We start from the raw sequence: 24,844 nt of genomic DNA, 5'->3' as shown, positions 1-24,844 counted from the left end.
ATTGGGGCCTACTTGTAGAAGGGCTCGGAAAAAAATACAGGCAGACTTCATCACTTACACGGAAAAAAGGTTATTCTCCATAACAAATTAATGCCTCAGCTACTTGTGACATTGGCGCTTTGATAACTGAAGAAAATGTTCTGTTTTTCCTCTTGAAGGCAATAATATTTTAATATCAATTGATGGTGGGGGAAAATTCATAAATGGTAAGTAAATATCGAGAATTCGAATTCATAAATGTAAATGTCGAATTCATAAATGGTAAGTATTTCAGCGAGACTGAAATAGGCTACTTATTCGTCAGCTTCATATTCGGATTTCCATTCTCCCTTTAATGAGTAATAACCGTGCCGGTCTATGAGGAGCCCGGCCACTTCATATTCCTTTATGTATGACAACAAATGTGTGTGAATAGAACTAAACGGCTAAAAACGAAAAATTAAAATAGTTTTCCAAATTTGACCAGCATCCTTCTTTAATTTTGAAAGCAGAAGTATGAATTACAATAAAGAATAACAAAAACAAAAAAAACACATTTGTTTCCTACACCAAACATGTTTTCAGTAGTAGTTCACAGGATTAACCACAAACCCCCCCTTTACTGTTATTCTATTTAGTTACGGCCTTTTAGATAATCTTGAGTTATAAAGTACAGTCCATGTATTTGGAAGCTTTACAGCATTACGTACAGAGAAGTGATTCTCAGCGAGATAAAAAGCGCCATTTACAGGCGCCTTAAAATACACTTAAAGTGGAACGAAAGCAAGTACTTTGGATTGCATTATCAGCTTCTTAAAAGTGATCTTTACAAACACAGGATTATTGTTCAGATTTAGTATATCTCATGTTTCATGTAAGTGAAAAAACCTTAACGTTAGTTATTTATCTAATTAAATTCTTTGCTTCAGTGAATGAGCCCTGATGTTTGCAAAGCTGTGAAAAATTGTGTTCTTTCGGGAAAATTGCGACATTTAAATGTTCATTAAAGTAATCTATAACATGCACTGAAGCCTGTCACTCAGTAAAGTAACTCACACATATTTATTACAATTGCAATTCAAAAAGTTGCCGCTATGGGTAAAATGCTAATAAAACACAAAGCAGTGATTTGTACATTTTGTTTGACCTGTGTTTAATAGAACCTAGTACAAAAACATGGTTTTGTTCTTTTACCTTTTATTGGTATATACTTGCTGTGAAATTGATGACAGTAGCATATTCCAAAAAGTGTTTATGGGGCAATTTAATACAAAAAAATAAAAATAAAAATTGTGAAATGTTAAAAATTGTGATGCAATCATATTTGGGTATAAAAGGAGCAACCAAGAAAGTCCTTGAAATTGCCCACACCCTTTCCTAAAAAATACTAGCTGAAGTAATCAAACCTCTATGAAATCTAATAAACTCCTCCCTGAACATTGGCTATGTTCCTAAATCATTCAAATTAGCAGTCATTAAACCACCCATAAGGTTAAGGTACTTGACTAGTAGTCAGAAGGTTGCTAGTTCAAGCCTCACCATCAAATTTCCACTGTTGGGCCCCTGTGCAAGGCCCTTCACCCTCAGTTGCTCAACTTGTATTCAATTGTAAGTTGCTTTGGATACATGTATATATCAGGTACTTGAAGTCTTTCAGTTAGGGTTTAGGCCTCATCATAGTACAGAGGCTGTAATGATTAAAGTAGTCAGTAACCTGTTGTTGGCATCCAATTAGGGTCTCTCTGCTTATTTTGATTGGTCTCAGTGCAGCATTTGACACCATAGATCACATTTTACTAGATAGATTTGAAAACATTGGCATTACAGGAATGGCTCTTTCCTGTTTTAAATCTTGTTTAGCCAATTGTTACCAGTGTACTTTTGTACTTTTCAGTACAAACCAAGGTTAGTTTAGGTGTGGCACAAGGATCTGTTCTAGGGCCCCTGCTTTTTACTTTATATATGCTACCTCTAGGTGAAATTATCCATGTGCTGATGAAGTACGCCAGGAGTACGCTCTTTCATTATGTAATAAAACCCGATGGTCTCCTAATCGTTCATTCTTTAACAGTAAGTGGTGTCGGTGTAATTCTGGATCCCAGTATCTCGTTCAAAACTCATGTCACTAATATTTCTAGGACAACCTTTTCCCACCTCAGAAACATTGCAAAGATTAGGAACATAATTTACATGATGCAGAAAAGATAGTCCATTAATTTATCAATTGCAGATTGGACTACTTGGCCTTATCTGACAGTAACACTAAGAGCTTAAACAAGCTCCAGTTATTTCAAAATACAGCAACCAGAGTTCTTACTAGAAGCTAGAGAGTATGATCATATTAATGCTACATTAGCTACATTGCATTGGCTCCAAGTACAATTTGTATTGATTATAAAATACTTCTAATGACCTACAAAACACTGAATGGTCTTGCCCCACAGTACCTTAGTTAACTCCTAGTGCATTACGGACGACCATGTCTGCTTGGATCAAAAGGTTACTAGTACCAAGATTAAGAAAATCTACTGCAGGGGGCAGAGACTTTTCTTATAAAGCTCCCACACTGTGAAATAAGCTTCCTGTAAATGTTTAAGACCCAGACACAGTCTCAATATTTAAGGCTAGGCTGAAAATCTATCTATACAGTCAGGCATTTTCTTAAATACTTCCTATCTTAGGTCAAGGTGCAGATCTTGGGGGGGGGGGGTCTAGGGGCATTGAGAGTTCTGGGAAACTGGGATGTTATGATGATGTCACTTCACCTCTCTTTTGCCACTTAAGTTTGCAGAGAGCAGTGGAGAGCTGATGTTCCAAGGTGCTGTCATGCTTGCGTTTCCTTCTGGCTCTGTTCCTTTAGCTGTGCTGCCATAGCTAGATCCGCCGGAGTCCATCTTTGCATTATGGTTCCTTAATTTACACACCTTCGTACCTGGACATGTCTAATAATCTATTCTTTCTGCTGAGGTACACCTACTCCTGTTGTCATGTTGTTACTGAGCCTCAGCTCATCTCAGCTGGCAAGGCTCCTTCCACCACCCACCACACCTCCACGCCAGCTAACTACTTCTTGCCCTTGACCGACGTTCTTATATAAGATGGACACATGCACAAACCAGACTAAGACTTCAAGAAAAGCAGAATAGACATCCATTGCTTATATCTTTTATCTTTTTTTCTCTGTGTCTACTTACTCTACTCTTTATTGTTGTTACTATTGTAGTGTCCATTGTGAGCTAGAGGAGGATGCCCCTCCCGCTTTGAGTCTTGGTCCCTCACAAGTTTTCTTCCTGAGGCTCTAGGGAGTTTTTCCTCACCACTGTCGCTCTTGGATTGCTCACTGGGGCCTTGGATTTGGATATGTGTAAAGCTGCTATGTGACAATGACTGTTGTGAAAAGGACTATAGAAATAAATTTGACTTTGACTTGGTACGCAGCCTGTCACAACCTGAGGGACAACCATTGAGGACAATCAACAATGCCATGCCAGTGCAACCATTTTCTCCCAGCTCAGCCAACAATCAATATCATTACATTTCTCAGAAGCCTGTTTACAGCAAGGAGCAAAATTACACCCATCACGGATCACTTACTTGTTCATCCTCATCCTTTGGCTTTGCTTGTGTTATGTTTTTGACCCTGTTGATTTTTGCCTCTTGTCTCTCCCTTTGGATTTGTTTGCCTGGTTGTATTTATCTCTCTGGATATTGGAATTTTGGACTGCCTTTCTTTTGGATTCTCCCTCTAACTACAATCTCGGTGTAAATAAACTTCTTCCCTTTATCTGCGCGCGTCTTGCCTGTTCTGAACATTAAAAACAAATTATTATTGATTATTACATATTTATTTTCCTTTTCCTTTATTGATTACTAATAATCTTGTAAATAACAATTTCTAGTACTCTGTTCCAATCTATATTATCTATATTATGTTTCTATTTATGTGTTTCTTGTTAATTGCTTTGGAACAGTGTATCTTATTATATTCATGCCAATAAAGCACCTTTGAATGATATCGCAAGGTTTTCAGATAAATTGGATGTTTTGGCAGAGGTCCTTCAACCACTGTGCAAGCAAAGTGCTTCTGAATTTCTAAATAACCAGAGTATAGTTGTCACGGAATGATCGCCTCCCGGGAGTCACAGGGTTTGACCCAACATGTGACGTGGGAGGATAATTGTTTGTGGCCACACCTGCACCTCATCTTGTCTGTGTATATAAACCCTTGTTATTATATGTAGCGTGCTGGTCATTGTTGATGTAGTATGCTAATGGTAAGGTTAGTCTTATTATTGTTAAAAGTGTTCGTGTTCATCTTCATCGTTCGTGTTATATGTGAGTGCCGGTATATCATATGTAATAAATGTTAAATAAAAATAAATAAAAAATGTCCATGTCGAGAGAGTCCACGCCCTTCTGAACTCGGGCCACCACGTTACAGAATGAACAACCACCACAGGATGCCAGCTCCCACGGCAAAAAACAGACTTCCTAGCGGGAGGTGCGTAGGCACCCCCCGCACTGCTGCCTGGATCCCAGGGCATTGGGGAGAGGACCACGACCGCTGTCTGTGTCGTCTCCAGAAGTGGAGAGGAACATCCCCAGGAATTTCTTGGGGGGTGGGGGGGCCTAGGGATGTTGAGCCTGGGCCGAGGAGGACGGAGGGGCACCACACCAACCAGAAAGAGGGTGGTTGGGTGATGCAATCAGGATCTCCGGAGGGCAGGGCTGAAGCCCGAGTTCCTTTCCATCAGTGGACTCGCCAGCGAGACTGGAGGCTCTGCCCAAAGCCCCGGAGGCAAACCGGCTCTGGGACGCTCCTAGGGCGGCAGGGAAAAGGAGGACTGTTGGGGAGGGTGGCACGTCTGGAACCGGGGCGGACATGCACCCCCACATGTCCGTTGAGGCCACGGACACGTCAAGGCACCTGCGCGGACTGCGGGCACCACGTCACTGCGCTGTATATGTTTGTGTGTGGGGCACTATTGTTTGTTTGTCTATGTGCCTTTCGTATGTCCACAGGCGTAATGCCATTGGGAGCATTCCGGACTACCCTGAGAGGCAGGGAAGCTACCTTTCTCCCTCTCGCCGTAAGGTCTCCCTTGCTGGCAGCACCTGGCCCACCTGGTACTGCGTGCTGTGTGCATGTTAATGTGGACACGGCACCCGGAGGTTCGCGTTCATTGGACGGACGCATTGGGAGCCACGCCCATTGGGAGGGGGTTCTGTCACGGAACGCTCGTGAAGTGGGAGGATATGTTTGTGGCTATACCTACACACACCTGCACCTTGTCTTGTCTTTATTTGTGTGTGTGTGTGTGTGTGTGTGTGTGTATACAACCCCCCCACTTTGTCCTTGTTTGCAGGGTGTTGGTCATTATTGATGTAAATGTTAACGTCGTCACTGTCAATTTGTACTTTCGTCATTGTTAATGGTAGTCGTGTTAATTGTTCTGTTCAGTGTTAACCGTTAAGTGTTTACATTTATTGCTTGTGTTGTGAGTGCCGTTATGTTTTATGTAATTAAATGTTCATTCATGTCGAGAGTCATGGAGAGTCCTGCTCCATGCCCTTCGGCATTAAGGCCACCACGTTACAATGGTAGAAAACGTAGATGTTTAATTCATAACATTAATTCCATGGAGTTATAAAGTTTCAAGAATGTAGATCATGTATGAATGTAGTTCTTTTCCTTTGAGTTTCCTACTTTCGTTGCTGCCATAGGAACAATGGGCAATGCTAAGATACAATATATTGTCAGAAGTATTCACTCACCCATCCAAATCATTGAATTCAGGTGTTCCAATCACTTCCATTGCCACAGGTGTATAAAACCAAGCACCTAGGTATGCAGACTGCTTCTACAAACATTTGTGAAAGAATGGGTCACTCTCAGGTGCACAGTGAATTCCAGCATAGTACCGTGATAGGATGCCACCTGTGTAACAAGTCCAGTCATGAAATTTCCTTGCTACTAAATATTCCAGTCAACTGTCAGTGGTATTATAACAAAGTGGAAGCAATTGGTAATGACAGCAAATTATAATGGGATTATAATTTGGGGTTGTTTTTCAGGAGTTGAGCTCAGCCCCTTAGTTCCAGTGAAAGGAACTGTTAATGCTTCTGCATACCAAGAGATTTTGAACAATTTCATGCTCCTAACTTTGTGGGAACAGTTTGAGGATGGCCCCTTCCTGTTCCAACATGACTACACACCAGTGCACAAAGCAAGGTCCATAAAGACATGGATGAATGAGTTTGGTGTGTAAGAACTTGATTGGCCTGCACAGAGTCCTGACCTCAACCTGATAGAACACCTTTGGGATGATTTAGAGTGGAGACTGCGAGCCAGGCTTCACGTCCAGTATTGTCTGACCTTACAAATGCGCTTCTGGAAGAATGGTCAGAAATTCCAATAAACACATTCCTAAACCTTGTAGAAAGCCTTCACAGAAGAGTTGAAGCTGTTATAGCTGCAAAGGCTGGGCTGACATCATATTAAACCCTATGGATTAAGATTGGGATGTAACTCAAGTTCATATGCATGTGAAGACAGATGAGCAAATACTTTTGGCAATATAGTGTATGTCATTAATGCAGTGTCCATTAGCATTAAAATGCCTTGCCACTAGAAGTGACAAATCATTCATTCTGATGGTCCAAATATGTTCAACAAAACAATCACAAGCTTTCTGTTGGTTTCTCTAATGTAAAGATGATTAAATCTCTTGTAATACAGTAGACATCTCCTGCAGTTATGAGCAGAAATGGGTGATAACAATAGATCTTTTATGCCAATTATAGTGGCTATTAATAAATGTACATGTAACACATATAGAGCAGATACATGCTACAGGCTAAAGTACCAGAGTTATTATCAGAATGGTCATTTATCTCACTCTTGACCAGTTAACAAGAATGACTTTGTTGCTGATTTATCATCCTTTAAAAAATACGGTGACTAATATACTAAAACACTTCAGAATCCTCCAGGATGATGCAGAGACTGCGTCTCTTTTTAAGAATCCTCCACTGATCTCCTACATATGAGACAAAAACATCAAACACGCTTGTCAAGAGTGAGATAAATGACCATTCAGATAATAACTGTGCTACTGTATAACTACCCCCAATGACAGACCATTTTTTCCAATTTTGGATTCAATAGTAAATCTGGTATATTCTGTGTCTCTGAGATATACATAATCTGTAGCCTGTAGGGTTACTGAAAACTGTCGCTGCAAATCCTGTTAGTAAAAAGAACGGATTAGCACTAAAGGTCAAAAACTGGATGTACCAAAAAATATGCTTAATTTACGCTGTTTCAGAATTATTTAAGACAAAACATAATACATAAAAATACTTAAACCTCCAGAGTGTAAAGTTCTTATTTGTCTTCGCAATGACATTAATACAGATTCAAGCATTGGAGCTCATTGAAAAGAATGCAAGGCCTGCCCCTTAAAACAGGCCAGTTAGTGAGCGTTGTGTGAGGGGAAAAATCTATCATAATATCATAAATCAATCGATTAACTATTTTTATACCTCGCCATTAAAGTTTATGTATATTGCTTATTTTTATCCTTTTACTTCAGTTAAACATTTATTGCAAAAACGGAAGAAGCGGCCCGCGGAAGTGGTATAAAGACGTAATATGTTGTTTCCTTTGAAGGCGTGGCCATATTATGGGATGTTAGAGGTGAAATGGCGCTAGGCGCGGTATTTTAAACAATCGTATGATCGAAATGGTGCAGTATCGTGTTGGACTTGTCCATACGTGATTGAAGCAAGACGTGTCCCATTTGTAGTAAACCACTGAGACAGAAATTTCGGCAAAGTGTAAGAATTCCGCTGTCTTCGTCGGTTGTTAAGTGAGGCAATATGATATTAGCTAGCTAGCTGGCCGATGCTAATATAGCCGCTGAGCTAACAGCTGATGTCGGCTACTCGGATTCACTAGGCGCTCTCGCAGGGCTGGCAATTGCATTGGAGGGTGGACATGTATCCTAGCTACACTGGCCCGTGATAGTGTGGTTTTTTTGTGGTTTTTTTTTTTTTTTTTTTCTAAAGTTTAGTGACACCCACAATTATTGCGAATAATGAATGTAAATAATATTATTTAGGTCAATATGGTCCGTAATTAATTGACTGCTAAACTAGCTGCTTAGCAAGCTAGTTGGCTCGTGCAGCTGTCGTGAAGTTGGCGTTGACGGTCAAGGTGGCTAACTTGACAGTGTAGCTAACAGGCTGGATAAAGAACTTAGACATAGTTACCAAGGTATCCTATCTTTTCAAAGTAGCTAATTAGCTATATTTTGTTGCGCCATATGTTGAATATTAATCCACTGATTGTAATGGTGTCTCTAAGGTGATTGCTTTTTGGCAAGTGATATTTTTGTTTTTGTCGCAGATTGTTGTATTGGTGAGGTACCCAGTTCTGTTTAAGTGAATTGAAATTTGGCGTATTTCAGTTTATTCTCGGCTAAATATTTTAGCATGGGTACCTATTTTGCGTTATTATTTAAGCAACCATTATTTGTAATTGAGTATTTAATATTTAAAACACTGCATCTTGTGAACACTAGTTATTTGCCTTATAATGATTACGTTTATTCGTATTTTATGTTTATTAGCTACGCTAACCTACATAAACAATTGTTGCATCATACTAAGCTAATCATAATAACTAGCTAAATTGGTTAAACCTTGACATTTCTAGCCATATTTGCATGCTCTTTATGGCGAAACCAACTGTGTTATTTAACTATGGTTATTTTTAGAAGCATTACTACTAAGTTATAAAAGATAATTAATTAGAAAATAACTTTGTGGGGCGGGGGGGATTCAATAGTAGAGCTAATTTAGAAGTTCCTGTTTTGCGCCCGGGTCGATAGTGGGAGTCTTCTGTTAACTCAACCATGCAGTGTATGGTTTTTCTGGAAGGGGAGCAGTCGTGAGCATGCAAGTAAACGATCAATGTGTTGCTGTTATTTTTCTGCCGTGTGGCGTTTTTTTTGACAAAGCCACAAACCCCCACTTCGCTGTTGCTTCTCATGTCTCAAAATGAACTGATGACGAGTTGAAAATGGCGGATCTTTCGAAATCCAACCCCGGCCTGAAATAGAAACGCAACGCGCTCGTCACTTTTGTAGCTAGGACTGTTATCACAGCTACCGGTTTTCATCCCGTATGTACATGTGTTTTACATTAGTTTTATTTTGTAAATTGCAGCGTATTGTTGCAGTTTATAAGATCGATCATCACTGGTAAATTCGGAATCTGACTGCCTGACCTATTTGGTAGCCATAGCATACTGCTGAGGTAGGACAATGATTATTTTTCTTGGATGTTAAGAGGCCTAGAGTGCATTCCATCGTTTCTTAATGTCGCATTTACAGTTTAAGCGTGTGCTGGTAGTGTATTTTTAAGGATATACAGTCTCACTACGATGAGTCGTGAGACTTGGTTTACATATGAGAGAACCATCTTTGCGTATTATTTATGATGCCAGATTTCAGAGCTTGACAACACTTGTCAGTGTTAGCTGTGTTGCTTACGCAGGTTTATTAACTATAACTTGGCTAGCTAGCTAAACAGTTATAGCCATGAAAGCTCGTTCAGTTCTCAGTTACATCCATATTGCTATTAATCTAGTTTCTCTGCTAGTTACCAAAATACTAACTTGGGTATTACAAAGCACTACTTTGCACTGCGGTGCATACAGGCGTTATCCTGCGTTTTCGAATAACCCGCCTTGTGGGACTCTTAAACTGTTTAAGTGAAAATGAAGCTTTATCAATAAGAGTTTCAATATTGTACTTAAAATACTTGTGTGTCATATTCCAGTCCCCGAGTCGTATAATGCATACTTCCTTGCTGACATACACGCTAGCCAAATTATTACCCTGAATACATAACTGAATTCAAGTGCAATTTTTATGTTTGTGTTCACTTTGCGTTACTTGTGATTAAGGCACTGATTGATTCAAAATATACAACGTAAGCAAGCAACCTATGTAGATGGAGTGAAAACGAGATATGTCCCATATAACTATATAGAAATACTAGATATTATTTACAGAAGATGGAGTATAATCCCGTTACAAAGTGGAAATAAAGAACTGTCAGAGGAGTATCTGTTTCTGTGTTCTTACTGCTTCCCTTGTTACATTTTTTGTATCTTGGTTATCAGTACTGATAACTAGCCTTCCAATTGTTTTGCAGTTCTCTCCACATTTGTGTCTTATAATATTAATGATCATTTGTACTACTCAGATTACATTAGGTCTAACTATGAATTCTATTTATGAATGAAAGCTAGTAATGCAGACCAGGTAGCATTATCAAAGATTTGGGCTGACTGCTTCTAGCAAGCTTTGTTAGCATTTTTAGCTGTAACTTATTTTTTAAATAATTTCATGCCTGGCAGTCTCTCCACAAACATTTGGTCATCTGTGTCCTTGTTTCAGTGAGGGAGTGCATGTGAGAGCATGGACGTGGTGTCGCCTGATCTGAACAGTATCCTCCCTGATGAGATCATGGACACAGAGGCCATCGCCATGGAGGAGGAGCCAACTGAGCTCCCCACACCATCCACCCAGTGCGAGCCAGAGCCTGCTCAGGTTCCTATGGAAACAGAGGTGCCTGAAATTGTCAGCTTGTGTTCCGCTGCTACACCAACGCAGAAGACGCAAGCTCTGACCACCTCCACCACCACAGACTCAACTCTGTGCAGAATCAGCTCTGGGGCACAGCTTCTTGTGACCTCGTCTTCCTCCCCTGGCATTAAGCCTGTCACCACTGCCACCAAACCCAGCAGTCCTGTGGTGAGCCAGAGCCTCCCAAAGCTCTCCGTCCCGCTCACGCTTCCAGCCAACCACCAGCTAATCCTCAACAAAGTGGCCGCCTCCCCAGCCTCAGAGAGCAAGTCTCCGGGTGCTACTGTCCTCAAGCAGGAAGGCCAGAAACTCTTAGTCACTGGTCTTAGTAAAACAGGCCAGCCGGTTGTGCTGGCATTGCCTCACAATTGGAGCAAGCCCGCCACCTCTCAGGGCACAGGGGATGCCAAAGCTCAGCCACAGCAATTCAAGGTGGTGACGACCACGGCAAGGACAGAGTTAAAGCCTGTGATTGGTGTGCAAGCTGTCAGCTCAGCCAGCCAACTGCTGGGGACCTCTTCACCCCTACAGGCCCAGCAAGTCAAGACTGTACAGGTGTCTTGTGTGCGTGGGTGTCTTGTGTGCGTGGGTGTGTGGGTGGGTGTCCACGCAACTACATGGTTACAAGTAGAACTAGCCAACTTTTCTGAGTAAGCAGAGCTTATATTGTAGAAGTAATGTCAATTTTAGATTTGTTCTGATAAATTGACTCCACTGTATAAGCTTAAATAGCATCAGAGAGTTTGATAGTGTCATAGTCCATATGTTCCACTGTTACAAGTCTAACCAGGCCTTTTCTGCCTTAGGGTGTTTTCACACTTGTCCTCAAAACTTGACTCTGCATCCAGGATTGATTCTGGGCTTATCTGAGGGGTGGGCTCATTTTTGCTGGTTTGCTTTCACATAAAACAGTTCCATCCTTACCATTGATTGATTGCACAATTCCTTACATCCATCCATTTCACCATTTAGGAGCACATGCAAATGAGCCATTCTTGTATGAAAGAATGTTTGGCCATGCAGACCATCAGGAGACATGTTTTTCACATGATCATCTCAGTACACTCACTCTGCAAAGGTGAGCTTATTACAGTAATTTGGCTCCAGTCCTATAAGACTGGTGTCATTAGACATACTGTTACATAATTGAGAACCTCCATAAAATACACTGCAATCCTTTCCCTGCCATAACAAAACATTTTCAAGCAAAGTCAAAGTGAAGTGAACCAATCACACAATCCCACACACAGCACCAAGAGCGGAGAGCATTGGAGTTCGCTTGTAGTGAGCTCCAGACCACTGATTTCAGGAGCACCAGAGATCAGCTCTCTGTACTGCTCCTGGGCTCGAAAACTGCTTTTACACTAGACCAAACCTACTGAGCTCACAGAGCATGTGGTTCTGGGTCTAGAAAAAACCTGTTGTGTGAAAATGGTCTTCGACTCCAGACACGTCGTCTTAGGGTTTTTTCAGACCCGGTCCTCTTGTACCATGAGTTTGATACATTTGGTCAAGTGTGAAAGCTATTTTCAAGACCAGGAGCGGTCCAGAGCACAGATCTCTGGTCCTTCTGAAATTGGTGGCCTGTGGTTCTAGTGAGCTCTGGTGCACTTCGCAGCCAATTACACAGCCATGTGTGGGGCTGTGTGATTGGTTCTACCTATCGCATTACTTCTCTTTACAAGTTTTGTGTATTTTCTGAGTAAATAAACACTAACTATCCAAATAAACCTTTTAAATCCATACTGTACATTTTTTTTTTTTTTGCACAGTACTGTAGCGTATATCTATAAACGTACAATGCACAGTGGCTGTTCTAGACCCCCTTGAGCTGACACTGACAATGCAGCAAATGTCCTTCGGGAACGGCTCCTTGTGTGCAGGTGCTCCTGCGTGGTGAAATTTAATGCATCCCAAAAGCATTGTTCCTTGCTGAATTATGGTTTGTTTTTTCATCTTTTTTGTTTTGTAACATTTATTGAACCAAGAGAACATTACATCATAGAACAATACAGTGTAGGGGGCTAAAAGATAAATGTCTGATATCACATCAAAGGGGTGAAAAAAGACAAAGTTGTATTATTACATTTATAACTTTCAGAGAATTACAGATAGTTATCATTTTATCAGCCTTTTGTTTCTAAGAGTAAACAATGGTCCCAATATACTTGTATACTTTTTTACCTGCTGTATAAAAATTATTGATAAAGGTTTGAGCTTTGAATGAGTGCATCCAAGCAGCAAACGGATGAAGCTTCTTCCTACCATTTTGCGAGTCTAAGCAGAAAAAATAACGTATAGAACTGCATTGAGTTCTTGTATGTGAAAGCGAACCAACGATAATGAGTCCCTCCTTCAAATGAGCCCTGAATCGTTCCTGGGTGCAGACGCGAGTATTCGGCACAAGTGTCTTAGGAGGAGAATGACTAAGAAGGCCAGGTTCAGTTAGCCAAAAGTTTAGTGTGCTTGAGAATGACCAAGAATTTTTTTTAGGAAAATCTTTTTAATTTTTAAAATCTATTTTTACACTAGAATGTGCTATGTGGGCTTTAGATTTTGTCTTGTATTAGTAAATGTTATTAAAGCAAAGAAGAATTTAAATAGTACTAATCTGAGATTCTATCTAAGGTTGAGAAGTAATGTAGTGCTATGTAAGGTTTTAATTGCATCTATAGATGACAGATTACTGATGAAATGTTAACTAAAGTATGGCTGTTTGTTAATGCACAAACAAGACTGCAACTTTTTCAGATATTCATGGACTATTTTTGATTCAACTATTGTACTGGTATAGTTAGAAATAATGTTTCCTTTATCAGTTTTCATCGGAATGTATTTACTTCACAGAAAAGTAGTCTAAAAAGTGACCCATTAGCTTGTATTCCTACAACACAATGACAAATAGTTCACTCCCATATTTGGAAATGAATTGTTAATTTTGTCGCATTAAGTGCTTTGAATCAGTCTTTTGTATTTTGTGAATATTTAGATTTTCTTAACTGTGATTCTTTCATATTCCTGAATGTCTGTCATGTATTTGGATATTAGATGTTTTACTGTTAAACGCTTCCTTCTACCAGATTACAAAAAAGCCGCCCGTCTCCACGGCAGGGCCCATGATAACGAAGCTGATCATCACCAAAGCCCTGAACAACAAGGGCCTGCCCAGCCAAGCACCTGCACCGCCTGTGGTAACAGGTGACTCTTCTCTTAGGCTGAGCAGCAGCACAGACCTCCTAGGCTACTGTGACATACATGCCACATCTCTATATATATGCATTTGAATTCCTATTTGTTCAAAATTTTCCCATGTGTGTATATATAAAAACACACGCGCGTACACATGAAAAATGTACATTTTTTTACAGAAATATGGCACTTGAGTAGAGGGTGTAAATAGGGTGTACTGCTCTCCCACCACCTCTGCTCTGCATTCTTGATCATACTGTGCTCTGTGCACTTGGTCATACTGCACGCTTGGTCATACTGAGCTGAGCGCGGTTGGTCATACTGTGTTCTTAGTCATGCTGTTCTGCGTACGCTCCAAGCTTTGCCTGAGAACTCTTTATCTAAGCACAGCGCTACAAATTTGCTATGATCCCACCCAGTCACATATGAAGCAGGAAAGCTAACATGGCTGATACAGAATGAAACTAGTCGGAATCCTTTAGCATCTTGCCTGTGCATCACTGCCCAGACCTCAGCACCTGCTGTTAGGATTGTTAAGGGTGACCTGTTCCTGTCCCCCTCTCACTCAGGGAGGGTTCTTACCCAGAGTGCACCAGTGACCCCACCCCGGAGCATTGCGGTCGGGGAGGCCATAACCACAGCAGCCCAGAGCATGACCAGCAGCTGCAGCAGTAAGGTGGCCATCTCTCCCCTCAAGTCTCCCAGCAAGGTGGGCCTCTCCAATCATAACCATCACTCACTGTTTTTGGTCTCTCATTTATTACAGAGCAAAGGGAGAATAAGATGCTTGGATATTGTTAAAGTATACTGTGTGATGAGCATGTATTCGAATGAGTAGTACATTTTAACGGTCCTGTGAAGTTGCTTTAGCAGTAAACATTTTTTTTTTTAATTATTTGCTCTTTGAAATCACCTTACTGGTTAGAGTTATTACAGTAGTAGTAGTAGTAGTAGTACTAGTAATGCATAGCCATTGTAATCAGCATTTATATATTATTTCACATTCATAATTTCATACATAGAAAAGCTTAAAAATGTATGTACAGATCAGCCTTTCTAAACATTCCTAGAACACTATTCCAGAGATCCAGCCTGGAGCTAGCTAGCACCCCTAGCCACTCTTTGTTGAGTGATACATCCATATTCTCATTAGTCATCCCTGTTAGGGGAGTCTTCCCCATTAGGGGTGGCTTCATTTTGACATCCCTTCTTGTTGCCCCTCTGCACCCCTCACGTGTAGCTGACTGTGGTGTCAGTGACCAGCCCGGCCCCAAGCTCTCCGCAGAAGCCCATGCCTCTTTCTCTCAACGTGGCCCTGGGCCAGCAGATCCTCACAGTACAGCAGACCACTACCACCTCTCCGGCCAAGGCAGGAACCAGCCAATCCTCAACACAGGTGCCCCAACCGTACACTTAAACATTTTATCCCCTCACAAAGGTGTTGTGTACCTTTGGAAGTGAAAAACTATAATAATCTTAGTTTTGAATCATTTGCCTAAATAGCGGAAATGACAGTGGTTTCATTGTTTGCCTATAGACCAGTTAAATGAAGGGGGGTTTTGTACTTATTGTGTTGTTTTAAATATAAGATCAATATTCAAATAACAACTGAATATGCATTGATGGGGCCCCACTGATGGACTTCCCTCTGCTCTCTTCACAGGCAATGAAGCCGGTTCAGACGGTGGCAGTAGGCGGAGTTAGCACACCTCAGTTCAAGACCATCATTCCCCTGGCCACACCCCCTAATGTGCAGCAAATCCAAGTGCCTGGCAGCCGCTTCCACTATGTGCGCCTGGTCACGACCACCACTGGGGGCAGCACAGCCCAGACGGCCAGCCCCAGCACGAACACCAACCCTGCTATCCAGCCAGGTGCGCTGGTTCACTGTGCATGTGCACATACAGACACACAGTATTGCTGTAATGGGTGAGAGTGAAAGTTCACAGCTTGATTTAAATTCTCATTTAAGAGACTTCCTTTACTTTCAGTGGTTGTGATGTACATTTTGATTGTCTTGCTGTTTTTACAGCCAAGCCCATGGTAATGAACACTGCAGCAGTGAGAATGTCTGTTCCTATAGTCCCTGCACAGACTGTCAAACAGGTAACATTGCACTTGACCAGCAAGTTAACAATCCAGTATCTTCATGAGTTTTTCTCATTTTCTTTTTTACTTGTAATTAATGCAACTGGACATTTGCGGTGGAGGTAGCATCAGCTTCTCGGGCGTGTTGGTGCAGGCCTAGTGTTGACTGTGTATGTTTAATAATCTCTCTCAACAAAATATGCTTTTCGATTGTCCCTGAGTGCTGTGCTGCTTCTCCCTGCTCAGGTGGTGCCAAAGCCCATGGCGTCTGCGGCCCAAGTAGTGACAACCAGCCAGACGCAGCAGCGGCTCATAATGCCAGCCACCCCGCTGCCTCAGATTCAGCCCAACCTGACCAATCTACCCCCGGGCACAGTGCTCGCCCCTGCCCCCGGCTCAGGAAACATGGGCTACGCTGTACTGCCAGCCCAATACGTCACACAGGTGTCTGTCTGTCTGTCTGTCTGTCTCTCTCTCTCTCTCTCTCTCTCTCGCCTCTCTCTCTCTGTCTGTCTGTGTATAGTGACTCTGAGCATTGTGACTCCCTTGACTGTGCTAGTATGGAGATGGGGATTCAGCCTGAATGCATGATTTGACTGTGCTTGTTCCTGTAGCTGCCACAGTCTGCGTTTGTGACTCTGGCCAGCAGCTCGGGCTTCTCCAACCCCACCGCCATTCAGACGCAGGCCAGGCTTCCGCTCAATGGGTAAGCAGTCTGGCGAGTACTGCAGCATGTGCAGAAAAAAGACGAACCATGCAAGCTTACACGCATGCTATTGTGATTACACACACGATTGTCATGTGATTTTACCATCTGAAACAGTATGGTCCCATAATTCCTCTTGTGGTTTCTAGAAAGTGGCTTTTCAAAAGGCATATTGCACATTGTAACTGTGTTCAGTGTATGCCTGTATGCCCTCTGTGGATCTGTCTGCCTTGATTCAGAAATCCTATTTTCAGGTTATTCTGTGTTATTTCACTTACATTTATTTAAGTGGAATGAGAGCCTGTTGAAAAGCTAATGCATTTTATTTGGCCTTATTGCAGTTTATCAACATCAGATGCAACCTCACGACCACGTAAGCCTTGCAACTGCACAAAGTCACAGTGCCTGAAATTGTAAGTGTGCTCTTCCTGCTAGTATAGCCCTTCATCTCCTGCACAACAGCATGAAAGGCTTGCTTGGCACTTATGATGCATCGGTAAAAGAGGTTCATTCTACTTGTAGGTATTGTGACTGCTTTGCAAATGGAGAATTTTGTAACAATTGCAACTGCGTCAATTGCTTCAACAACCTTGACCATGAGAGCGAACGGCTCAAAGCCATTAAGGTATTCACGCTCACATTAATTGGTTCATTAAAAGACATTTTGCTTTAGTTTGCTATACTGTGTTTATCTCTGTAGCTCTTTTGATCAAGTAACACCAGGAAAATTGAACAGCTTTTGCCTTCTTAGACCGAAGTTTATCCTAATATAAAATGTTCGACCATGGCAGGCATGTCTAGACAGAAACCCAGTGGCCTTCAAGCCCAAGATTGGCAAAGGGAAGGAGGGTGAATCTGACAGGAGACACAGCAAAGGCTGCAACTGCAAGAAGTCTGGCTGTTTAAAGAACTACTGCGAGTGTTACGAGGTGAGAGTTCACCGGTGCACCCCTGCTTTCATACCGTCTGCAAGCACGGACAAGCTGGATTATGTTCCCTAGATTTGGGCCAAAAATACTGAAGATGTTCTTAATGAACTCACTGAGTCCTGTTTTTCAACTGTTGTTTGCTAGTTGAAATGTGTAGCATTGTAATGTGGTAATGTATTTTAATGAGGAGTGTTTTAATGTATTTATTTGAGTAAACCCAAATCGTTTTCCCCACCTGTTTTTAGGCAAAGATCATGTGTTCGTCAATTTGTAAGTGTGTGGGCTGTAAAAACTTTGAGGAAAGTCCAGAGCGCAAGACACTGATGCACCTGGCTGACGCAGCGGAGGTACGGGTACAGCAGCAGACTGCGGCCAAGACCAAGCTATCCTGTCAGATCTCAGACCTGCTGACAAGGACCACCCCAGCCATCACCAGTGGAGGAGGAAAGTAAGTCCTGCTGTTTCCAGATCATTGTCTTTTCATTGGGTTTCTGTGACGACTGCCGGCTCAGTGCATAAATGTCCAAGGCAGGAGCCGTTGGCTGTTGGCCGTTGCTGGATGTCTTCACCCTAACACTTTTAATGAAAATAGCCAGTAGATGTCATCACTACACAAATGAACTTGTGCTGTTTTGAGATCCAGCACATTAGAGCTGCTTTTACCAGCATTCTTGAGACTGAGAATGCTTGTGGTTGAATGCTTCTTAAAATGTGGTTGTCATTTTAAGAAGGTAATGTGGTTTAGTTGTTTTTGGATGACTCAGTTTGAGACTGACCTCATCCTCTCTTCATTGTTGTGATCCTGAAAATGCATGGTCTGATGTCTCTTGACTGCCACTCCTCACTGCTCCTCTCTTCTCTCTCTTAGGCTGCCATACACATTTGTCACGAAGGAGGTCGCTGAGGCAACGTGCGACTGTCTGCTCGAGCAGGCCGAGCAGGCTGAGCTGACCAGTCAGCCACAGGCGTTGGCTGAGAGGCTGGTCCTGGAGGAGTTTGGCCGCTGTCTGCGTCGAATCATCAGCTCTGCCGCCAAAGCTAAGACGGACTGCCCCATCAACTGCTAGGACTGTCTCCACCCCACCCCATGCTTCTGGCCAGGCCAGGCCAAGCTGAACTGCACTGCAGGGCTTTGGTTTAGGCTGTTCTTCAAGCCTCCCACCAGGCTTTGGCTGAGTTGAGACTTTTGCTGTTTCTTAGGCCTAGGGTAATTGGTCCCCGATGGGGGCTCAACAAGCTTGTCACACTCCTCCTCCAGCTGTAGGTTTTTCCTGGACGTATATCATGCTTTACACTTGACATAAAAAGCTGTACGTCTGCTGAAACTAGGGAGGCCCCATCCCCCTGGATTGATCCTACAGTGAGCTGCATGGAAGACTGGTGGAAATGCAGAAAGAGTCTTCCCCATGGTTTCTGAGTTGTGAGCAAGGGAAGAGAGGTTGGGTCAGGGAAAAATGACACTGTGCAGCACAGCGGACAGGTACACAGCCCCCTGACCTTCTCGTGTGGCCTTGCACAGTTTGCTTATTTGGAGGAGATTTGATTTTAGAGTGGTTTTTAAGATAGTTGTTTTTTTACATTTTCCTCCCTAGGCAAATGTTTTCCTTCTTATTTCAGATTCATAATCATGCCATTTCTAATTCAGTGTTTGTTAGCCCCTCACCCCAGTCCATTTTCTTTGTTTGTTTTATTTACCGCTAATAACCTCAACTCAGTAATCATATGTACAATATGTAGCCTATATTGTAGCCTCTTTATAATGCATTTTCAATATTTATTTTTTTTATGCTCTTTCCTGACCAGCTGTAACTCCCCAAAGAAGCTGACAGTGTTGAGTCCCAGAGTTGGGTAGTGATTTCCGGTTTGATTGCATCACTGAGTTCCAGTTGAGGTGAAGGAAGGCTTTACCATTATTGCACATGTTAATTAATTTTAATCTCATTATTCTGTTTGTCCTGTACTTTGATGCTATGAAAGCAGTGGTCTTCATTTCTACTCCAACCAGCCCTGAACTTTTTTGGGGGGCGGGGGGGGGGGTGGGGATGTACCTCCTCTTTGACACCTTTTTCAGCACATAGAGGTGGGTAAATTAGTGGAGTCAGTGGAGGAGTCCTTGTGGGCAGGCTCATGCTGCCCCTGCTGGGAAAAGCATGCATATGCAGGGCCAAACCGAACTGTTTACTCATATATACCCACACAGACATTTTACAGGTAGTCTGCACTCATAAGGAAGAAATACCCTATGCATTACACACAGAACGTACTATTAGGTGCCCTAAATTTGACTGTTTAGAACCTGTTTAGAACACATTTTGTAAACAGACAATTTTTAATTAATGAAATCCCCAGTTTTCCACTTCTGTAATGATATATGCCCCCTGTTGAAATATGCAAAAAAAACCAAACAAACAAACAAAAAAAACCTTAGGAGGAGTCAGTATGGGGATTTCAGGGTCTCTTTTGTTGTATGTTTGCTTGTGGGGTGTCCTGTTTTTTAAACGTCATTATTGGTTGCAGATTGAAAATGAAGAAAAATTGTGTCATCAGGGGAAATGGGTGAGGAGACAGTTATATGTGCTGAGACAGTTCACATTAGTTGGCTGATCTAGGCATAATGTTGGTGTGAATGTTTTGGAATCATGTTTGGGTTGGCACAGGTGGTCAGTACATTAGTTTAGAAATAAAACTTTGCATTAAGTTTACCTTGTACCATTCAATAAATATACCAAATTAGGAAAGGTGGTAAATTGAGCAGTGGGACAACCAGATATATGTTCCTCATAAAGTATTTGTTTCCTTAAAGTGCATGTTCTGTTCCAGAGTGCCTTTTCACATCCCAGGTCAAATTATTACACTGTGGTTTCTTGAAATAGAGATATGGTTTTTAATCAAGTTATATTTTATCTAATGTACTTTGGGCAATTCAGAATTTAACTTTAAAATCATATGAGTTATTTACAGGTCTAGTTTGGAGCATCTAAGGAGGTTGAGTATATTGAAAGCTTATACTTGTGTGCTGAACCATGACTTCCTTGTGGAGCATTTTGTATTGTCATCAGTATTCAGTATTGGCTCCATGACTGGTCCTTGAAGAAATAAGTCAAGCATTATATCATGTTCCCTGCATCAGATGATTAAGAAAATATCATTACACAAAGTCAAAATAAACACATGGAGTTATTTGGATTGTCACCAAGAACAAGATGTAAAGAGTGGTTGATAGATCTTGGTGTGCCTTAATTGCCACATCAATGCTCAGGGTTTGCTTAGATTCTGTCATCTATTTTATAAGTGTCTGTACAATCCTGATACTGTTGATCAGTTTGCTGCTTAAGAAACAGTCCGTTAGAATGCAAGCAGTGGTCTGTATTGCAAAAGTGTATTGCCCCATGACAAATTCGTCTTTTAAATTATGCTTTTGGCTCTCCTTTTTAGATGTCATTTTGTAGATGAGTGCATAGTAATCACTGCCTTGATGATATTTCACAGCACATTGCCAGATACACTGATTTGTGGAACGCTTTCATTTTATATTCTTATAACCATGCTAAATTTGAAAGTACATCACCTGTGCCATCCTATACTTGCTTATAATGGGTTCTCTGTCTTTTGGTGAGTATATGGAAATGTACGTCTTTCTCAGAGCTGCAGACAGTAAGCAACAATCCAGGGTTTCTTTTTAACCAACAAACATGCTCCTTTAAGTAAATAATTATAAATTGGGCTTTTTGAAAGGCAAATCTATTTTTTAGGAGAATTCTTGCTTCCTTTCAAGTGATCTGACCATTTAATTTTGTAGAAATGTAAATGAAGACAATAGTGTACCTTTGTATCTCAAAAAATGCAATACAGAACTACTTTTCCAGAAATTAAACCCCTTAGCTAATATATAAATGTTATATCGTTTGGGCATATGTGAGGAAGAAAAGTTTATTAACCAGCTCTAGTGTTTTGAGTGTCTTGATTTTGTTAACTGTACATGTTTGTGTGACTGTTGGCTGTATTTCTGTATACCGCAAATCAAGTCCCCTGCCCCTTCACCCCATTATTATAAACCTTATTTCCGGTCTAATTATTTAAGTTCTCATTTTATTCTGCTTAATATATCATCACTTAAAATTCCGCTCAAATATTTTGGAAAGTTAGGTTTATATTCAGTCTGTTGTATACACTCTACAAAACAGAATTAACTTTTATGTGGACTTGCCTTAGTGCTTGCCAGAGTGTGCTAAGGTGATGAATGAGTGGAGCAGATCTTAAGCAGAGACTTATTTCATAAACGTAGGTGAATTTGTATGTCGTGTCTGTTTTCTTTTGCAAAATGCAAAACCTTTTTTATGTCGAAGCACCACCCACTTTATCACTGAATGAAAATAAAAATTAAATAAATCATTTGGAGTGAGAATTCTGGCTGCACCCTTATATAAACAACTTACAAGATCAGTGCAGCACAACTCCCTGGTCTCATTGTCTGCAGTTGCTTATAGCTTTGGCATAACTTTGGACAACCAGTTATCATTTCTACTCGTGTCTCAAACCGGACCCGATCATGCAGATTTCTCATTTACAGCTCACAAAGGATTCAGCCATTTCTTTCACAGGAAGCTATCCAGGTGCTTGTGCAGTCTCTTGTCATCTCAAAGCTTGACTACTGCAGCTACTTGCTGGACTTCCTCAGGCCATTGAATTTCTACTACTCATCCAGAATGCAGCAGCGTGACAAAGCTTCAGTCTTTTGAAGTTAACATATGTCATGCCAAGGCTGTGTTCCTTTCACTGGCTTTAAACTGATGCTTGCCTTCAAAGGCAAAAATGGACCAGCCCCTCCCTACATGATGTCAATGGCCAAAGCCCAATCCGTACATCAAGTACTTCGAACGTCAAGTACAGTTTGAAACACCGTGATTGAAGTCTCATGGAGGATAAGCACTGAGATTCGCTGTCCCGCCTCCCAGATGGTGAAATGAACTTCCACTGGCTGTCCAAACAGCAGAGTCCCTTGCAGTCTTCAAACACAGACTGAAGACTCACCTATTTCTGGAGTACTTAAAAGACCACTAACCTTCAAAAGTATCTTTGACTCTAACCTACTGTAAGGGCTAGGATACATTCTATGAGTAAATGACAACAGGTTTGTAAATCGCTCTGGATTAGAGCATCTGCTAAATGCCATAAATGTACATGTAGTATGAAATATTGTGGTAGTTGCCCACTTCACAGATATATGCTACTATTTTATTTGTTGAGCTCATTAAAATATATTTACTGCTTAAACCGCAAAAACAAGTTTGAAACGCAAGAAGTGTCACTTTGTGCGAATAAAAATCTTGATGTGCACAACTATTCCAGTACTGCAGGTGGCAGAGTAGGCTACCTTCACACGAGAGAAACCCACCGAGGAAGATGAAAACCAACTATCGACTTGGCGATAAAGCATGTTGCTGATATCTAGTTAATTAATTCACCTGAAAATAGGTTAGTTATTACTCAGAATTAAAACTCATAAGATGGCTTCAAATACGTCTGGACAAGGTAAATCTGAATATTGAGTTTTTCATTGAAACGCAATTGGTAAAGGATAAATAGCATTTGGCTATCTAACTAGCTTTTGGAGCTAGCTATCAGACTAAGCTGCAAATCGCATGATGGGTGGACGTTGCTGTGCTATCGGTTTTAAAGCCACGGCTAATGGAGTTTACCATCAAAGCTACAGAATAATATTATGAACAATTAATAAGAAGAAATGTATCTTATTACCCATACAGGTTTTCAGAATAAAAACAGGGTCGCTATTTTAGCTGAACTAGACAAGGAAAAGAGACGCCTCATACAAAGCCAGTCCATGAACAGTCCTGGGGCAAGGTAAATTATTACCTCACGTTCTGCTTATTTGTATGCGCGACTGTATATACATAGCTACCATTATTTCTACGTGGACATAATGAAGCACAGCTCAATGTTGAGTGTTTAGGCATTCTCGTAAACCTTTACACGTGATTTAATATATGATCACCTTCATAAATATCCAAGGAGTTGCTGGTATATTTGAGCAGACAGATTTCAGATGTGCTGTGGCCCTCTCGGATCATACTTAATTCAAATGTATGCACAGTGTAGCCCAAAACATACATGAGTGCTTCACAGTTGGACTTCTCTTAACACAGCTAATTCGAACTTTCAGGTGATTATCCAGCCCTGAGAGACAATGTTACAGCAGAGAAATTGAAATCATCCAGTGCAGTTTAAATGAAATGCACTTATACATGAAGTTAGTAATCAGAGTATAAATTCAGCTTCCCCACCCCCTTTTATTTCTATTCATTTATAATTCTCAGATTTTAAAGTGTAGAATTACGCTTTCCGTCACTCAGTATCCCACTGTCAAGACCAGCTGTAAACAAGGATTTCCGGGACCATGCAGAGCAGCAGCACATTGCAGCTCAGCAAAAAGCAGCCTTACAGGTATGCCCACACTCCAGTACTGAAACAGCCTTACAGGTATGCCCACATTCCAGTACTGAAACAGCCTTACAGGTATGCCCACATTCCAGTACTGAAACAGCCTTACAGGTATGCCCATACTCCAGTACTAAAATTTGCTTTAGTCTATGGTAATGCAGAGTTCTACTGATTATTTAACTATGGTATGTAGACAGTTATAAGAGAAGCTGATCAAATTTTAGAACTGTACTGAGAACTCTTGGTTCATATGCATACAGGTCTGTCTTACAAAGATTGTGTGGTATGAATGTTCTTTCAGCATGCGCATGCGCATTCTTCAGGCTTTTTCATCACTCAGGATTCCTCCTTCGGAAACCTTATACTCCCTGTGCTGCCCCGGCTTGAGCCGGAGTGATGAAGGAAGCAAACAGAACTTAAAAGGACACTGTGTGCTCAACTCAGGCCTTTGAACATCACACCTGAGACTCTTAAGAGCAAATAATTTCACCTAAATTAATGACCACAGATTATGGTGTATACTAATTGTACTTTTTTGTATTTCTTGTAAAATAGTGATTATAATTGCTGTAGTGTATTATTATTTTCATAGGCTGCAACAATACATGATTTCCTAAACCATTCCTGATTTGCTAATTTCATTTACCTGACACTTTTTTTTCCCCAAAGCAACTTACAATTATGACTCTCAAGCACTTGAGAGGTAAGGGCCTTGCTCAGGGGCCCTACAGTGGGGCTTGAACCAGCAACCTTCTGGTTATAATTTGCATACCTTAACTACTGAGATACCACTGCTAATTTATAAAGCCCTTTCCCCCACTTTTTCATCATAAACT

General features: G+C 41.3%; 2 protein-coding genes across 7 annotated transcripts; both read left to right on the top strand.

The window, feature by feature from the left end:
* The first annotated feature begins 7,670 nt into the window (after positions 1-7,670).
* On the top strand, positions 7,671-21,942 carry lin54 (lin-54 DREAM MuvB core complex component). Of its 5 annotated transcripts, none has more exons than XM_027008049.2 (14): positions 7,671-7,818; positions 10,449-11,192; positions 13,718-13,835; positions 14,396-14,535; positions 15,067-15,222; positions 15,490-15,700; positions 15,859-15,932; positions 16,161-16,358; positions 16,529-16,620; positions 16,962-17,033; positions 17,143-17,245; positions 17,412-17,549; positions 17,795-17,997; positions 18,418-21,942. In XM_027008049.2, the coding sequence occupies exons 2-14, from the start codon at positions 10,470-10,472 to the stop codon at positions 18,614-18,616; spliced, it is 2,427 nt and encodes an 808-aa protein (XP_026863850.2). In that variant the 5' UTR covers positions 7,671-7,818; positions 10,449-10,469; the 3' UTR covers positions 18,617-21,942. The 5 variants fall into 5 exon arrangements, with proteins under 5 accessions (XP_026863850.2, XP_026863876.2, XP_026863868.2 ...); XM_027008075.2 differs by lacking the exon at positions 7,671-7,818 and adding an exon at positions 7,832-7,850; XM_027008067.2 differs by lacking the exon at positions 7,671-7,818 and adding an exon at positions 8,709-8,944.
* Positions 21,943-22,941: 999 nt separating this feature from the next.
* On the top strand, positions 22,942-24,629 carry inip (ints3 and nabp interacting protein). 2 transcript variants are annotated; one of them, XM_027007953.2, is made up of 4 exons: positions 22,942-23,081; positions 23,315-23,411; positions 23,921-24,011; positions 24,332-24,629. In XM_027007953.2, the coding sequence occupies exons 1-4, from the start codon at positions 23,057-23,059 to the stop codon at positions 24,458-24,460; spliced, it is 342 nt and encodes a 113-aa protein (XP_026863754.1). In that variant the 5' UTR covers positions 22,942-23,056; the 3' UTR covers positions 24,461-24,629. The 2 variants fall into 2 exon arrangements, with proteins under 2 accessions (XP_026863754.1, XP_026863763.1); XM_027007962.2 differs by having other exon boundaries at positions 24,310-24,629.
* The last annotated feature ends 215 nt before the right edge of the window (positions 24,630-24,844 follow it).

Source organism: Electrophorus electricus, chromosome 17, assembly GCF_013358815.1.
Source record: "Electrophorus electricus isolate fEleEle1 chromosome 17, fEleEle1.pri, whole genome shotgun sequence".
Lineage (NCBI taxonomy): Eukaryota > Metazoa > Chordata > Actinopteri > Gymnotiformes > Gymnotidae > Electrophorus > Electrophorus electricus.
Note: the sequence above shows the minus strand (reverse complement) of the source record. Positions and strands in the feature narration are given on the sequence as shown.

Excerpts from the sequence above, each read along its gene's own strand:
- inip (XM_027007953.2), top strand. The coding sequence starts at position 23,057 with ATGGCTTCAAATACGTCTGGACAAG. Across the intron at positions 23,412-23,920 it reads ATGAACAGTCCTGGGGCAAG|TATCCCACTGTCAAGACCAG; the intron begins GTAAATTATTAC and ends TCCGTCACTCAG. Across the intron at positions 24,012-24,331 it reads AGCAAAAAGCAGCCTTACAG|GCTTTTTCATCACTCAGGAT; the intron begins GTATGCCCACAC and ends CGCATTCTTCAG.
- lin54 (XM_027008049.2), top strand. The coding sequence starts at position 10,470 with ATGGACGTGGTGTCGCCTGATCTGAACAGTATCCTCCCTGATGAGATC. Across the intron at positions 15,223-15,489 it reads CCAGCCAATCCTCAACACAG|GCAATGAAGCCGGTTCAGAC; the intron begins GTGCCCCAACCG and ends CTCTCTTCACAG. Across the intron at positions 17,998-18,417 it reads ATCACCAGTGGAGGAGGAAA|GCTGCCATACACATTTGTCA; the intron begins GTAAGTCCTGCT and ends TCTCTCTCTTAG.